Source organism: Dipodomys spectabilis, unplaced genomic scaffold, assembly GCF_019054845.1.
Source record: "Dipodomys spectabilis isolate Male_0828 unplaced genomic scaffold, ASM1905484v1 ptg000127l, whole genome shotgun sequence".
Lineage (NCBI taxonomy): Eukaryota > Metazoa > Chordata > Mammalia > Rodentia > Heteromyidae > Dipodomys > Dipodomys spectabilis.
The window spans coordinates 3,179,714-3,197,360 of record NW_024870804.1 but is presented as its reverse complement, the minus strand read 5'-3'; the positions used below and the strand labels follow the sequence as shown (position 1 = coordinate 3,197,360).

The window sequence follows — 17,647 nt, the reverse complement described above, 5'->3', positions numbered from 1 at the left end:
AATTCAAAACCAGCCCGGGCAGGAAAATCCTCGAGATCCATGCCCAGTTCAGCAGGAAAAAGCTGGAAATGGAGTTGTGGTTTAAGTACTAGAGTGCTGTTAACCTTGAAGTAGGACAGGACCTTGGTGCTGAGTTCAAGTGCCAATACTAGCACAAAAATGAACCAATGGAAAACTAGAAGAGCTGTGAAGTCAGATTGCCTGGGTTCAAATCCCAATTCTGCAAACTTCTTGGCTATCTTGCTTTGAGCAAGCAGCCTAACCTCTCTGTATACCTGATGTTTATTTTTTATCTACAAGATGGACCTGTCATACATCCTTAATGGGCTCATCCAAGGGCCAGCAAGCTTTATCTGGAAAGGGCCAGAAAGGATTTATTTGTTGGTGTCTGAACCACTCACCTGTACTGAACAGCAACCACAAGCAATATGCACATGAATGGACAGGGCTGTGTTTCAATAAAACTTTATTTATAGGCCCTGACACTTGAATCTCACATCCCTTTCATGAGTCACAAATATTCTCTTTTGGCTTAGTAGGTATTGTTAGCTATTTAACAATACTGCACATGCGCACGCGCGCGCACACACACACACACACACACACACACACACACATATTTAGTTCATGGATAAGGACAAGGTTTAGTCTGTGGACAGTCCCTTGCTGTCCCTTTGTCTTCATAAGTGCTTAGAACACCCCAGCTTTTGGGATGGGGTTGAAGTCAAAGGTGTCCACAGGGCACAAAGCGGGCTATCTGCACGGTGGCTTGTTGAAGGGGGCAAGGCATTGGTGGTGGCCGTGGGAGGTCTGCTTTGGGGTGGTGCTGAGCTGGCCTGTGGAAAAAGCAGCTAAGAGAGGCTATGGAGACATCGCTTGGCGGGTGTGTCCAGCTGTGCCCTCGAACGAGTCCCTTCTGCCAGGTCACCGTCTTAGCTGTGAACTCCACAGTCCCGGAGTGGAACACCTCTCTCTTGTTGTGCCCCTCCCAAAACACACTCCCAGGCGCTGGGCTCATTGCCCAACCTCTATGGCCAGGGCCGGGGCGAGGCCTCCTCCTGTCTTCGGTGTAAGGCAGCGACTGTCCAGATTTGCTACCTAAAGCCATATCTTCAAGCCCCAGCCTAGGCCAGGAAAGTGGGGGAAGCCCTGAGCTTGGGGTTTAAGAGCATCCTTCTCTCTCCAGACCTAAGGAAGAACACTCAGCTTGGCTTCCACCAAGACTGACCCTCCCCACACCCATTGCTTCAGCCTCAGTCTCCTGGGCATGCTCAGTGTGGACCACAGGCTCTCGCTCCTCTTGGCCTGGTCACATGTGAGAATGATAGGCAGAGCCCAGCAGGGCCCACCTGGTTCTCAGGAGGCCCCCTCAGCTCGGGGGAACCAGGGCTAAGTCCTCAGACCCCTCTCCCCCACCTACAGTGGGTGGTCCTGATCACCCAGTCTTTTCCCATCCTGCCTCAGGATTCACTGGGCAGCTGGGTGTCCGTAAGCTGGTGGGAAAAGGCTCTCTCCAAGTGCAAGGTGTTGTACGTGGGAGGCGGTGTGCCCGGCACCTGGGCATCCGGGGCTGGAGGCAGGCGCATGGCGGAGGTAAATGTGGGCAAATCATTGTCTATATCGAGGGCTGGGTTGTCCTGGCCCTGTTGGCTGGCTGCAGTCTCAGAGCTGGAGGGTGCCTGCTTCTGGGCCCACCACTCCCTGGCTTTCTGCCACTGGCGGCGAGCAATGATGGAGAAGAAATCGATGAAGAAGACCTCGATGATTTCGATCACGCAGACGACGGAGCAACTCATCCACAGGCCCAGCTGGCCACCAAAGTTAGACAGGAGCATCTCGATCTGTAAGACAGCCCCAGGTCCACCCTCAAGAGGAGCCCCATGCCACCAGGACCCACCCTGACTGGCCAGATTGATGCACACATTCACAAGCCCGGAACTCACACTGTTGGCTGGACTCTCCATGATGGATCTCTGGTTCAGATCTTTGTAAAATATCAAGAGTTTGGCCAGGTCAGTCCTGTAAAAATTGCACCAGGGAGAGCTCAGGTGAGTCAGGAGTCTTGGCATTGTGCTGGATGCCCGACCCCTCCCCACCCGGCCCTCAGCACCCCAGGTTCTGAGTTCCCTGCGTCCGTAATATAAGAACCTGTCTGTGGGGCTTTTCCTTTCTCCCAGAGCTTATCCCTAGCCTGGTTCTGGATCTCAGAATTACATACATAATGGTATGTAATCCATGACTATTTTCACCTTCCAGATTAAGTCAGCACACCTGCCATCTCCCGCAACAGCTGGCTCTTCATCAAAGTGACATTGGTAATTATTTGATCGCAATCTCAAATACGTATAGGGAATGAGGAAGACTTGTAGGGTACGGCCATTGGAGTGGTACCCAGCTAGCATGTATTAAGTACTTCTTGGGTTTACAAGCTTTGTTCAAAACAAGAACAAAAACAACAATTTTTAAAAACCCTTTCTATGAACTAACTCATTTAAGTCTCACCACCTCTGTGCGTAGGAAGGGAAGTGTGTTCTAATCATCTTCCCCTGCCCCTGCCACCAGCCCATTTCACAGAAGTATAAATGGAGGCACAGGTTGGTTAAAGAATCTGACAACGATTGCATCGCTAACATTTAGCTGAGACAAACATTGAATCCCCCACAGCTCTGGTTCCATTCAGACCCATCTCCATGGTGTGGTGACACACACCAATGCCCAGGCTCATTCTGAAGCTGCAGCTATTACTTAGATGGTTGGCACAGTGTAAGGATTGAAGTTCACGATTTTTTGGGTATTTTGATCTTTTCTGGAAAACTGGAAATCTGGGAGTGGGGTGTTTTGATTTGGCCTAGGGTGTCATTGGTTTGCAAACCAAGTTTGCCAAAGCCTGACCTAAGTTTATTTGTATCACTAGAACACAAACCCCTTGAGGGAAGATGCCACGGGTGCTTGGTTACTTCGTGCCCCCAGGAGCCACACCTAGTGTCCACCAGATGCTTAAGTGTCCTCATGTCCCAGGACAGGGCCCTGGGAGATGGTGATGGTCCAGGCCATGCCCTCACTGTCTGAACCAGACCTGTCCCATCATAGCTGGCCCCTGTCCAGCCTGGTTGAGTGTTTGCTAACGTTCTCTTGGAAATAACTCAAGAGGGATTAGAAATGCTGGGCTCCAAGGAGTATTTTTTTTCTAAGTTGTGCTATATCAGTAACCATGAGATACATTTACTGGGCTATGATCAATATTTTTTGCAAAATTAAATAGAGATGTGTGTTGAAAGGGATATCAAAGTATTAGCCAACTGGGGTGACCTAGGTATCAATGAGGCATGTTAGCTCGTGGGAGCTTTGGAATGGCTACACACTCAGCCCTCCTGCATCAGGAACTTTCAGACCTGTGTGTTCAAATGACAGTGCTTGGGAGAATTCAGAAAATAATCTGCAACTGCTCCGAATATATATGTACAGATCCCTTCCCTCCCTCCCTTCTTCCCTCCCTGCCTCCTTCCCTCCCTTCTTCCACCCTTCCTTCCTTCCTTCCTTCCTTCCTTCCTTCCTTCCTTCCTTCCTTCCTTCCTTCCTCTCTCCTTCCCTCCCTACCCCCCCCCTTTCCATTCTAGTACTGTGACTTGAACCCAGGGCCTCACACTCTTGCTTGGCTTTTTTCTTTTTACTTAAGGATGCCATTCTACCACTTGAGCCGTGTCTCCATTCCAGGCATTTTGCTGGTTTAATTGGAGATAAAAGTCTCTCAGATTTGTCTCCAAGGCTGGCTTTGGACCTTGAACTTCTCAGATCTCAGCCTTCTGAGTAGTTAGGATGACAGGCGTAAGCAACCAGCACCTGGCTATAAACTTTGTCTTGTCATTACTTTCAATAAACAAGCTGATACAACAAGTCTTTACATAACATTTGCATCATGTTATGTATCCTGAGCAAACTAGAGATGCTGGCCTTAAAGGTACAGGTGGATGTGGTAGGTTCCATGCAAACACCCTACTATTTTGCATGAGGGATTTGAGCATCCTGGAATTTTAGTATCCACCTGGGAGGGAGAGGGCCTCATAACTAATCCTGCGAGAATACCCAAAGACAGCTGTGAACAACTGGTTGGGCCCAAGGTACAGGAACCATCTGAGCGTCTGCTGAGTGCTTTGTGCATCAGAAGGAAATAGTGTGGCCAGTTCGGTTGTATTTCAACTAGGGCTTCAGTGCGTTACAATGTACAAAGTATTTCAGGAGGTAGATCACGGTGAAAGGAAAGTCAGAGCTGGGCCTGGCTCACGATCGGGAGCTTGATAAATATTTGTTGACGGAATGATTGAAAGACTAGGCGAGGGCTGGGCAATGAGGAAACAGAGGAAGAGCTGGGGGACTCAGGCGAGAGGGAAGTGGGCAGAGAGGTCAACTCACTTGTTGAGCTTTTTGTTTATTTGCTGGCCTTGGTCCCGGATGAGAACAGGCAACAACCATTTCTGTGATGGAGAAAGAAAGAAAGAAAGAAAGAGGATGGGACCTGGGATGTCCGCTGCCCTCCCCCCTCTCTGCTACTGCTCCCCCTCTCCTCAGGCAGAGAGCCCCCTCCTCCTCTTGGGGCCACCCCAAAGTCAGAGGATGGCAAGGACATCCAGAAAAAGAATAGAACTGACCTCAGAAACTTCAGATGGCCACTGGGCAAGGCTGGTGGTCAGGGTCCATTCCTTAAAGCTTAGGGAGAGGAATAGAGTGATCGCGGGCGGCTCAGGGCGCCCAGCCCTGCCCCCCCCCCCACACACACACCCTGCCCCAGGTCCACACTTACCTGCAGGTTTCCCTGCACACCGACTGGCAGCCCAGCTCTTCCCGGACAAAAGCCTGGTACAGCTTGTAGTAGCAATACACTGATAGACACAGGACACAGCAGAGTGAGCCAAGAGTCATGGCACCTTTCCTGAGGGTCCCAGGCCACCCCAGGAGCCCCATCCCACCCTTGCTTCATTAACCCTCCTCTCATTTTCTGCAGACATTGGCTCTCTGGAAGCCAGCACTGGTCTGTGATTTGGGGGAAACAGAATACAGGTGGCGTTGAACACAGATGGCTCAGGCCTACATTCCTAGTTATATATAAGGTACAGATCTGAGGACAGAGGTTCAAAGCTAGCCTGGGCAGGAAAGTCTGTAGGACTCTTATCTCTAATTAACCAGCAAAAAGCCAGAAGTGTGCCTCAAGGGGTAGAGTGCCAGGCTGGAGCAAAACAAGCTAAAGAATAGCACCAAGGCCCTGAGTTCAGGCCCTAGGATTGGCACCTCCATTCTCACACTAGTATTGAAAGTAGCAAAAGAAGTGAGATAAGGTTCAAGCAGCCTTTGGCTTGAGTCCAGTTCTGTTATTCCCTTGGCTTTGTTAGCTCGGGCAAGCTGCTTCACTTCTGGGCACTGACCCTGAGGGTTTTTTCCCCCCTCAAGGCTAGTGCTCTACCAGTTTGAGCCATAGCTCCATGTCCAGTTTCCTGCTGGTTAATTGGAGATAAGAGTCTCATGGACTTTCCTGCCCCAGCTGGTTTTGAACTGTGATCCTCAGATCTCAGCTTCCTCAGTAGCTTGGATGACAGGTGTGTGAGTTGCAGGCACCTAGCATCTAGTGAGCATCTTAAGGAAAAAGGTAATGGGGTAGAGCAGAGGTGTGTCTCAGGATAGAGCCCAGTGCTGACTAGCTGCTCCCTCTCCTGGAAGGTACACTGTTGGGGGGGGGGTGGCATACTCACTCCAGTTGGGGTGCTGTTGGTAGTTGCAGTAGTTGGCGCCTGGAGGAAGAGGCTGGCTGTACTGAGCACATCCACACTTCTTTACCATTTTTGTCTGGAAGCATGAGTATAGGCAAATCTGAAAGAGAAAAACCCAAGATGCTCTGAGTTACCTCCTTGCACTACCTATCCCTGGGGGCCCAGGGACTACTGCATGCGCCCACCTCCTCCCCCTCGGCTAAGAATCTGGACTGAGTCGTGCAGATCAGGTTGAGCCAAGGTTCATTCTCTATCGCAAGAATGCTGATCCCCACCCCCAAATCAAGAAAAGTATCAACCTCCAAGACATGGATGGAAGCTGGGTGCTAGTGGCTCACACTTGTAATCCTAGTGCTGGTGGCTCCCACCTGTAATCCTAGCTACTACTCAGGGGGCTGAGATCTGAGGATGGGGGTTTGAAACCATCCTGGACAGCCACATCTGTGAGACTCTTCAGTTCACCGGCAAAAAAAAAAAGCCAGAAGTAGAGGTTTGGCTCAAGTGCTAGCCTTGAGTGGAAAAATTCAAGGAAGCAAAAGTGCAAAGCACTGAGTTTAAGCCCCAGCTCTGGCACCAGTAAAAGAGAGAGGGGGAGGAATAAATAAACAAATAAAAAGAAGGAAGAAAGGAAGAGAAAAAGAACAAAGGGAAAGAAACACATTCCAATCCCCAGATCCATGCCCGCCCCGCTAGAAGATCAGAAGCCATCAAAACTACCAGGACATTAATGCATCAAAGCTAACCGCAGGCAGCCGCCCCGAAGTCAGATATTCTGGTCTAATCTTCTTCTTGCCACCTACCTGCTATGTGGCCCTAAGCCAGCCGCTTGACTTTAACGATACTTTCCTTTCTTCCTCTTTGAAACGAGAGCAAGGATGCCGCTTTCCTCAGATTAGTATGAGCACGTGTTGTATCGACGAGTTTGAACCTGGCTAGCTTAGCTCTAAATATATTTTTCTAACGAGCTTACTTTTCCTTAGGGGCTTAAAGTCCCTATTATAAACAGTCTCCAGCTAACAGTTCCTTTTTATTTACTTATTTAGTTTTCTAAACGGGGAGGTTTATTTATTGGAGGGGAAGTTTGGTGGGAAGGTTTGTTGTTATTGTTGTTGTTGTTGTGTGTGTGTGTGTGTCTGTGCATGCACCAAACCTGGGGCTCAAACTCAGGGCCTCAGCCCTGTCCCTGAGCTTTTTTGCTCAAGGCTAATGCTCTACCACTTGAGCCACAGTTCTACTTCTAGCTTTTTGGTGATTACTTAGAGCTAAGAGCCTCAGGGACTTTCCTGCCTGGGCTGGGCTTTGAACATGATCCTCAGCTCTCAGCCTCCTAAGTAGTTAGGATTACAGATGTGAGCCACTGGTGCCTGGTTTATAAAAGACCCTTTTACACAATGTCTACACAATCTCTACACAATTGTGATGGGAGGGGCTCAGTGCAGAGGGCAGCTGATCACTCTCCTGTGCCTGGATGATTGATCTGCATGGGTTCTAGATGGAGACCAATTGCAGCTCTCCAAGGATGGGAGAGGAGACTTAAGAGCAAATCCCTCATTGCATTTGAGAGCCAGAAATTGCAGTTCATTCAGGGCCCAGTGACAAATATAAGTCACTAGTGGGTGAGAACATTCCTTGGCTTATTTAATGGCATGGGTGCTCTCCTTGCTTGTCCTGCTGGAATCTGGGCTCCAGAATCGCCAGATCGTCTTGTTTTCCGAGACAAGCTGGAAATTGGTCTTTTATTGTGACTGACTTTTCCTCATTTTCAACTATCATCCAGGTTAGACTCTGATGCGCAGCCGGCAGAGGCCCCAGAGCGGATCCAAGGGACGTGACTTGACCTGGCCACCCATGAATGAGGGACACATATCAACTGGTGAGCCAAACACTTCGACCCTTCTGCCTGTCACTCCCCGACTCGCTTCCCTCCCACCCCTCACCTGCCAAGGTCTCGATTTAGCCAGCGGCTGGTCTCGGCTGTACATTGTGTTCCCCACAAACCTCAGTGAATCAATTAAGCTCTGGTTACGGAGGATTTGGAAGAGGACTGGAACCAGCCGGCATCATTTGTTCACATTTTGAGGCCTTTGGACAAACCCCAGGGCTCCTCACCCCAGTTCCTGGTACCAGCCACACCTCAGCCCAGGGAGAACTTGTCTCCTGGGTCCAAGCCACAAACCAGGACTAGGTTCAACCACATCCCCGCCCCCCCTTTCTCCCCCCACAGGCCATACCTGGAGGGAATAAGCAGCCTTGTAAATGTTCTTGACCGGAACGTCACTCCCGTCCTCTGTGCACTGGCTGTAGGGTTCACTCAGCTTGAACGACTCCGTCTGCAATCAAAGAGACCCCCATTCATCTCTGCCCTCTCCGGCAGGGGAAAGGGAGGTCTCCAATGGGAGGGTTCCCTGGTAGCCAGGGGGCCATACTGTTGTTTCTTTCACAAAACAATGTGACATTGGTTGGGCACAGGTGGCTCACAACTGTCATCCTAGCTACTGAGAAGGTTGAGATCTGAGGATGGCGGTTCAAAGCCAGCCCAGGCAGGAAAGTCCGTTGAGACTCTTACCTCCAATAAGTCACCAGAAAACCAGAAGTGGCGCTGTGGCTCAAAGTGTTAATGCAGTAGATGTGAGCAAAAAGAGCTCAAGGATAGCGCCCAGGTCCTGAGTTCAGGCCCCATGACCACCACCAACGACACAAACAAGACACAGCGAAATCCCCAAAGATCGAAGGTGATGGATTCCCTGATCTTATGAAGCTTCCATTCTAGATACATCCGTGATGCTGGGTAGGGAGACTAGAAGGCTTGGGAGGATCCGGATCAATCCATAGAATGACTGGGCAGGCATCCCTGACAAAGAGCTTTGTCTTGTGGTCAGCTCAAATGTGAAATGGTAAGAAAAAGCTAGCCTTGTGGACAGATGGGGGAAGAACAGGCAGAAGGAGGCTGGAGGCAGGAGAGGCTAGGACAGCACCACAGCCAAACAGAGGAACCCAGGGAGATGATGTCAGAGGTGCGGGGGGGGGGGGGGGGGGGGGGAAGGCAGGGGAGGCCAGATGAAGCCCTGCAGAGAAGTCTGGATTTGGCCTTCTGAGGGATAGGTAAGCCATTGGCCAATCCATGCGACTGGACCAGGAAGGACCAGGAGGATATATGGGGAAAATCTCCTGTCTGGGGATCATCTCTCTCTCTTTTGTTGATTGTGGGCTTAAACTCAGGGCCTGGGCACTGTCCCTGAGCCCTTTTACTCAAGGCTAACACTCTACCACTTAACAGCCTCAGCTCCGCTTCTAGTTTTCTGGTGGTTCACTGAAGATAAGAGTCTCATGGACTTTCCTTCCCTGGGTTGGCTTCAAGGGAAGCTTTGGGTCAAGTGATAGAGTACCAGTCTTGAATGAAAAAGCTAAGGGACCATGCACAGACCCTGAGTTCAAGACCCAGGAAGCCACACACACACACACACACACACACACACACACACACACACACACACACAACCTCCAAAGAGATTAAATGAAGGGAGAGTGTCCTCCATAGTGGCATTTCCCCTTTCCTCCAGTAGTCATCAGTCCATGCCATTCATTTCCTCAGCAACCATCCACCATTCTACCTATTGTGCTTTGCTTTCCGTCCCATTTCTTCTACCAATGGCTCTGGTGACCCCTTGCCAAACCCAGGAAGGTGAGTAGCGATGGCTCTTGACCTTGCGTGACCTCTCAGCGGCATTTGTCACCTTTGGTCTCGCCTTCTTTCATTTCCCTGACACTACCTGTTCCTGTTTCTCTGTCTCAGTCATCCATTTTCCTTCTGCTAAGCCCCGAATGTCGGCCTGTGTAAAGGTTCTGTGTCCGTCTGGAGTGAGGGTATTTATTTCCACTTCTAGAATGACCTCCTGTGTTCTGGCTCACAGCACCTGCTACTGGATACTTTATCTTCACTTTGTTTTCCCAGAGGCACAACAAATTGGGTATGTCCTGAATGGAAGCAGTCCTCATCTCCCTGAGTATTCTGGACCTCCTCTTGTACTCCTTAATTCAGAGGCAGACTTAAATACTCCTTGGATTTTCCTGGCTTTACTCGCTCACATCCTACTACATTCACACTGGACCATCTCCAAACCCACCCCTTCTGCATCTTCACAGTCATTGCCTCCTAGTAGCAACTCATCCATTTTCTGGAAAGTCTGTGAATGTGCTACCTTCCGGAAGTCTTCCATCTATCCACTCAATCATGCATTCAGACATCTACTCATCTACCCGTTTACCCATCCACCTATCCATCCATATATCTGCATAAACAACCACTCATCCATCCACCATCTTATCCATCTACCCATTCACTCATCTACCCATCCATACATCCATTCACCCATCCATCCATCCATTCAAACATATACTCAACTCAACCACTAATCTATCCACCCATTGATCTATTCATTCACCTACCCATCCATTCATGCATGCATGCACCCATCCATTGTCCCATGTGGCCAGTACATCCATGTATCCATGCATCCATTCATCCAATATTGACTGACGATAAACTATAAAAATTAAGCCTCAAATGAGTCAAACAAAGCCTTCATTTCCACAGAGATGGGAACTGTATCACAAAGGTATTGATTTTTGCTCCCCCCCCCCCCATTTTGTGTATTACTGGGGCATGGACTCAGGACCTTGTGCTTGCTAGGCAGGTATTCTACCCCCAGCCCTATTTGCTTTAGTTATTTTTCCCCATAAAGTCTCATGGTTTTTTGCCCAGGCCAGCCTGGATGGACTTTGATCCTTCTACCTCCATGTCTTGAGTCACTGGAATTACAAGCAAGGAACACCACACCTGGCTTGTTCTTTGAGATAGAGTCTCCCTAACTTTTGCCTGACTAGCCTCAAAGAGAAGTCCTCTCATCTCATCTCAGCCTCCTGAAAATTGTCTCCCCTCTTTTTTTTTTTTTTTGTCAGTCTTAGGGCTTGAACGCTGGGCTTGGGCACTGTCCTGCAGCTCTTCAGCTCAAGGTGAGTGCTCTACTACTTGAACCACAGAGCCACTTCTGGTTTTCTGAGTGATTTATTGGAGATAAGAATCTCATGGACTACCCTGCCCCGGCTGGCTTTGAGCCTCGATCCTCAGATCTCAGCCTCCTGAGTAGTTAGGATTACAGGTGTGAGCCACTAGCACCCAGCTTGTCTCCTCTCTTAAAAATAAAATCTCTCAGGCTGGGAAGGTGGCTCAGTGGTAGAGTGCTTGCCTTGCATGCATGAGGCCCTGGGTTCGATTCCTCAGCACCACATAAGCAAACAGAAAAAAGCCAGAAGTGGCGCTGTGGCTCAAGTGGTAGAGCGCTAGCCTTGAGCTGAAGAGCTGAGGGACAGCACCCAGGCCCAGAGTTCAGGCCCCATGACCGGACCCCCCCAAAAAAAATCTCTCCAAGAAGGCTCTCTGTTGTGTTCATGTTTGAATTTTCAATGCTTTCAACAAAATAAGGAAAGATTGTTAACTAGTGACTTAAGTCTGAATACATTTATTAAAAATAAATTAATTCAGCCAAGTGCAAGTAGCTCACACCTGTAATCCTAGCTACTCCTAAGGCTGAGATCTGAGGAATGCAGTACAAAGCCAGCCTGGGCAGGAAAGCCCATGAGACTCTTAACTCCAATTAACCACCAAAAAATACCCAGAAGTGGAGGTGTGATTCAAGTGGTAGAATTCAAGTGGCTTTGAGCAAAGAAAAAAGTCAGGAACAGTGCTCAGGCTCTGAGCTAAAGCCCCAGGACTGGCACAATAAATAGATAAATAAAACAAGGAATGCATAAATAAATAAATTTATTAATTAATGTGAAAATAATGACGTGTCCCCTTGCTGATCTCTTTGCAACCTCTATGTTTTTGTTATTGTCCTAAATAACACAAATCATACCTAGACCTGAGGGACCCTGCTCTGTAACTTTGACTTTTTTTACATTTCAAACTTGATGTAGTAGAAATTTTGTTTACCCACCATTAGTGAAGAGAATATGCCAGGTGCTGGCGGCTCACACTTGTAATTCTAACTACTCAGGAGGCTGAGATCTGAGGATTGTGGTTTCAAGCCAGCCTCAGCAGACAAATGAAGACTGTCAAAAAGCCAGAAATGGAGGCATGGGTCAAGTAGTGGAGCACCAGTCTTGAGCTAAAAAGCCAAGCCAGATCAGGAAGCCCTGAGTTCAAGCCCCCATACCAGGACAAACAATAACAAACAAGCAAAATAAGTAAATAATAAAAGCAAAATAAGTAAATAACAAATACAAAACAATAACCCTGTCAGCCAGGCACCAATGGTTCGCGCCTATAATCCTGCTATTCAGGAGGTTGAGAGCTGAGGATCGAGGTTCAAAGCCAGCCCAGGCAGGAAAGTCCGTGAGACTCTTATCTCCAATCAACTACCAAAAAAGCCAAAAGTGGAGCTTTGACTTAAGTGGTAGAGTGCTAGCCTTGAGAGAAAAAAATCACCCAAAGACAGCATTCAGGCCTGAGTTCAAGCCTTGGGACACTCTCTCTCTCTCTCTCTCTCTTTCTCTCTCTCTCTCACACACACACACACACATACACACACAAAGTAACATTGTCTCTGAATAGCATTCCTTGAGTACCTTCTTCCATTAAAAAGAAAGACCAAAAGAAAGTAGAAAGACAGAAAGAAGAAAGGAAAGAGAGAGAGAAAGAAAGAAAGAGAGAGAAAGACAGAAAGCCCACCCAGGTGAGCATGTCCTCCAAATGCATTTATTAGACACTTGATCCTCCATCTCACATATTAATGATACTTGGAGGCGGGGCTTTTGGCACTGATTAGGGTTAGATGAGGTCATGAGGGCAGGGGCCCCCACCACTAGTGTCTTTGGAGGAGGAAGACTTGAGCAATGGGTTCATTCACCACTGTGTTATGGTAAAGTCTGCGGCTCTTCCCAAGTACCAGTACCCTCAACGTCCCAACCTCCAGAATTTCCATCCAAACCAACCTCTGTTCATTATATGTTAGCCAGTTTAAGGCATTTGCACACAAAACGGATCGAGACATCCGTGGTGTGCCCGCATTCAGCCTGTATGGTGGAGGACAACTCATTGGGTCTTTTCTTACTGTTGATCTTCTCTCTCTGTTGGACTTGAGGCTCCATCAGGCCTGGGACAGAGCTTCACAGGGTTCCTGGGCCGAACACAGAGGAGGTGCTCAGAAAAATAAGTACTGAGTGGAAAAATGATGGCTGGATAGCCAGGCTTCAGATGTCAGCTGTGTCATTTCACTCAATGCGAAACCATGTGCTTTGGGCTAGATGGGCCTTTTGTATCATCTCACGTCTGCTCTCAGAATTGCTCCCAAGTTCTAGCATGGTTTTGGTTTTGTTGTGCCTGTCCTGGGGCTTGAACTCAGGGCCTGGGCATTGTCCCTGAGCTTTTGTCCTCAGGGTTAGTGCTTTCCCACTTGAACCACTGCTCTACTTCTGGCTTTTGGTGGTTCATTGGAGATGAGATTCTCCTGGGCCTGCCTGCCTGGGCTAGTTTTGAACTGTGATCCTCAGATCTCAGACTACTTGAGTAGCTAGGATTACAGGTGTGGGACACCAGTGCCTGACACTGGCATGATCTGCGTTTGTTTGTTTGCTTACTTTTGTAGTGCTAGATGGATCTCAGGGGCCTTGGGCATGCTAGCCAAGTGCTCTGTGACTGAGCTGCAATCTTTAGGAAACAGCTCAAGTTTCTAAAGTTTTCCAAGAGTGCAGTTTGTTATAATGACTGCAGGGGGTTGGGTCATTTTGAGAAAGATTCCAGGCTAGCCCAATGGGCACTGATGAGCAACTAGATTGAGAAAGCATTGCTCTGGAGGCTGTTTGTGAGGTGGGGCATGCTGGATAGTTTAATGTGAGCCATCAGATCTAGACATAAATAAAACATGAAGGGATAGTCCACAATGAAACTGTCTAACACACACACACACATACACGCACACACACACACAAACAAACATATACATGTGAACAAATGTCACTAAGAAGAAATGCAGCCCAAGCACTGGGGCTCACACTGTAATCGTAGCTACTCAGGAGGCTGAGATCTTAGTGACAATCATAGTTCAAAGTCAGCCTGGGCAGGATATTCTATGAGACTCTTATCTCTAATAAACCAGCAAAAGCTAGATGTGGAGTTGTGGCTCAAGTGGCAGAGCACCAGCCTTGAGTAAAGTAAGCTTAAGGAACAGCGCCCAGGCTCTGAGTTCAAACACCAGAATGAACACTGACCAAGAACTGCATAGAAGTCCCATTGGATTCATGTTTCCAGTGATAGATCTGAGTGTCCTCCACAGCCAATGGGATCAGAGGAGGTCAGAGACTTAAAGGATTCTGGGTAACACAGATGAAACTAATGAGTCTGTGATAGGCAAAATAGACCTTTGATGGGTGCATGCAGTCATAATATTCAATAGACATATGTGAAAATGGAGCCAGGGAAGTTGAGGGGAGGGGTGGGGTCGGGAGAGATGGGGGAGGACCCTGGAAGGCGTGACATGGATCTAGGTGCCCTGAATTCACACACTGACATGTTGAATCCAAACCCCTTTGTACAACTACTTAGACATAATACCAAAAAAGTACAAATGAAAGTTTAAATAAATAAATAGACCTTTGAAAGCCTGAGAACTTCCCATTCATCTTAGGCAGTTGCTTAGAGGCCCTAGCTGGCCCTGGTTTGCTCTGGCTGGCCAGAAAGGCTGTTAATTTGGTCTCTTTGTGTTATGGACCAACGTATAGTAAGTGTCTGAGGCTGTGTCTCCTCGCTTGTAAGTTATATAAGTACTAGCATTTCTTTTTCTGCAGTTTGGGCACTGTTCCCTAAGCTTTCTTTCCTTTTTTTTTTTTTTCTCAAGGCTAGCATGCTACCACTTAGCTTTCTGTTTTCTACCACTTAGCTTTTTATGCTCAAATCTGGCCTTTCCTGACTTGAGCCACAGCTCCACTTCCAGTTTCTTGGTGGTTAATTGGCAATAAGAGTCTCAGGGACTTTCCTGCCTAGGCTGACTTGAAACTCTGATCCTCAGATTTCAGTGTGTGATTACAGGTGTGAGCCATTGGCGGCCTGGCTATCCTGTTATTATTATTATTATTAGCCAGTTGTGGTGTTTGAGCACTGTCCCCTGAGCTTTCTTCTCAAAGCTAGTGCTCTACCACTTAAAGACAAAGCACCACTTTTGGTTTTCTGGTGGTTAATTATAGATAAGAATCTCACAGACTTTCCTGCCCTGGCTGGCTTCCAACTGTGATCCTCAGATCTTAGCCTCCTGAGTAGCTAGGAATATAGGCATGAGCCACCAGCACCCAGCTTATTTTTTTCTTTTTCACAAGGGTGTTTCCTTAAATTCTTTCCCCCAGGAGCATATTAGCTATCCTCCACTCTGAGTCTAAGTAGACTGGAATTTTCTCTTACCAGGTGCATTCCTATGGAGGTTGACATCGCGGTCTCGATCTCTGTCCCCACGTCTTCGATGAAGGGGTACTCGTTCTGCCGGTGGATCAGCACCTTAGCTCCAGTGGAGGACACCAGATAGGGGTTGTATTCCTCCTCGTTGATATACAGAATCACCTGTAGCCCTGAAAGACAAGACAGGGCGCAGAGGTCACCAGCCAGCAGGGTCAAAGGAAACATTCTCTCTGAGTGATAGTGGCTGAGGTTTGAGGATTGTGGTGAAAAGCCAGTTGGGGCAGGAAGTCTGTGAGACTCATATTTCCAATAAACCATCAAAAAGCTAGAAGTGGAGTTGTGGTTCAGGTCATAAAATGCCAGACCTGAGCAAGAAAAGCTAAGCTTAGCTGGGCTCTGGTGGCTCACGCCTGTCATCCTAGCTTCTCAAGAGACTGAGATCTGAGGATCGTGGTTCAAAGCCAGCCCAGGCAAGAAAGTTTGTGAGACACTTATTTCCAATTAACCACCAGAAAACCAGAAGTAGAGCTGTGGCTCAAAGTGGTGGAGCTTTAGCTTTGAGCAGAAAAGCTCAAGGACAGTGCCCAAGTCTTGAGTTCAAGGCCCACAAACAACAAAACCACAGCAACAACAAAAACTGGCAATGTGAGACCTTGAGTTCAAGACTCAGTGCCAGCGTGTGCACGTGCGCGTGCACACACACACACACTCTTTGTTGGTACATTGGGAAGCTCAAACCCAAGACTGGACAGCTTCCAGAAATGGAAAGGCCCAGGACTTGCTGGGTGCTAGCAGATCATGCCTATAATTCTAGCTACTAAGGAGGCTGAGGATCCCAGTTTGAAGTCCGCCTGGGCAGGAAAGTCTGTGAGACTCCTATCTCCAATTAACCAGCCCAAAAGCTGGAAGTTGAGCTGTGGCTCAAGTGGAAGAGCCAAAAAGTTCAAAGACAGCAAGCATCCAGGCCCTCAGTTCAAGCCCCAGTACCCCCACCCCCTCTACACACACACACACACACACACACACACACACACACACACACACACACACACACGTTCCATTTGTGTAGGAGTTTTTGAGAATTCCTTCTATCACTACTTCCCTATAAAAGAACAGCTGTGACCTGGGTCTGACGGTATAATAGCAATACTGCTAATAGTGCTCAACAAGAATGATAATAAGTGGCACTTACTCAGTGTTTCATATATGCAAGGCTGAGCTGTGTCCTCTCAATCCCTGTATTGAAGCCCTATCCTCCAATTGGAGGAGGTTTGGAGAAAGCCCTTGAGTTAAGATTAAGGGGAGTCTTAAAGGTGTGGCCGCAATCTGATAGCATGTGTGCCCTTCTTAACACAGGGAGAGACATCCCAGCAGACTCTCTCCGCCTGTCGCCTGTCTCTGTCTCTCTCCCTCCACTTGCAGTGACAGGAAAGGCCAGGTGAGGGCCTGGGAGAAGACAGAGGCCTGCAGCCCAAGGGCAGAAGAAACCAAATTTGCCAGCACCATGATCCTGGGCTTCTGATTTCAATTCACCATGAGAAACAAATGCCTGTTACCTAGGCAACCAAGTCTCGTGTGTGTGTGTGTGTGTGTGTGTGTGTGTGTGTGTGTGTGTGTGTGCACGCCTCTACCCTAGGGCTTGAACTCAGGGGGCCTGGGCACTGTCCCTGAGCTTTTATGCTCAAGGCCAGCACTCTACCACTGGAGCTGCAGCTCCACTTCTGTTTCTTTGCTGGTTAATTGGAGATAAAGAGTCTCATGAATTTTTCTGGTAGGGCTGGGTTTGAACAATGAGCCTCAGATCTAAGCCTCCTGAGTAGCTTGGATCACAGGTATCATGGAGGATTTTGCTATGGTCTCTTAAGCAGACAGAGAGTGTGTTCAGGGCCTTGCTCTAACCTCTTGGCCTACTTAAGCCTCCTCCTTTGTGCAGACAGAGTTTTACTAAATGAAAAACACAAGACCCTATCTAATAACAAATTCCACCTGCTGTCTCAGCTGTGTTGTGAAACAGGTGGAGGATTTAAAGCCGGCCTAAATGAAAAACACAAGACCCTAGCTAATAACAAATTAAAGTGAAAAAAGGCTGGAAGCATGGCTCAGTGGTAGAGCATCTGCCTAGCAAGCATGAGGCCCTGAGTTCAAACCCTACTACAACCAAAGGAAAAGGAAAAGAGACAGAAAAACTAGAGAAAGAATCAACATAGAAGCTGACAGAAACATAGATAGCATAGCCTGAAGCTGGGTGTTGATGGCTCACACCTGTCATCCTAGCTACTGAGGAGGCTGAGATCTGAGGAGTGTGGTTCCAAGCCAGCCCAGGCAAAAAAAGTCTGTGAGAGTCTTATCTCCAATTAACCACCAGAGAACTGGAAGTGGAGCTTTGGCTCAAAGTTGTAGAATGAGGAAGTGGCGCTGTGGCTCAAGTGGTAGAGCCCTGGCC

At 48.2% G+C, this 17,647-nt stretch overlaps 1 protein-coding gene across 2 annotated transcripts in view; it reads right to left on the bottom strand.

Moving 5' to 3' along the window:
- Positions 1–449: 449 nt before the first annotated feature.
- Positions 450–17,647, bottom strand: part of Scnn1g (sodium channel epithelial 1 subunit gamma) — a 31,192-nt gene continuing 13,994 nt past the window's right edge. For both annotated transcript variants that reach the window (XM_042689828.1, XM_042689830.1), the window contains exons 6-13: positions 15,211–15,374; positions 7,991–8,089; positions 5,742–5,859; positions 4,799–4,877; positions 4,647–4,704; positions 4,411–4,472; positions 1,944–2,019; positions 450–1,841 (exon numbers count right to left, since the gene is read on the bottom strand). In XM_042689828.1, coding sequence (XP_042545762.1) covers positions 1,461–1,841; positions 1,944–2,019; positions 4,411–4,472; positions 4,647–4,704; positions 4,799–4,877; positions 5,742–5,859; positions 7,991–8,089; positions 15,211–15,374 — 1,037 coding nt within the window. In that variant the 3' untranslated portion in view covers positions 450–1,460. The remainder of the gene's footprint in view (positions 1,842–1,943; positions 2,020–4,410; positions 4,473–4,646; positions 4,705–4,798; positions 4,878–5,741; positions 5,860–7,990; positions 8,090–15,210; positions 15,375–17,647) is intronic.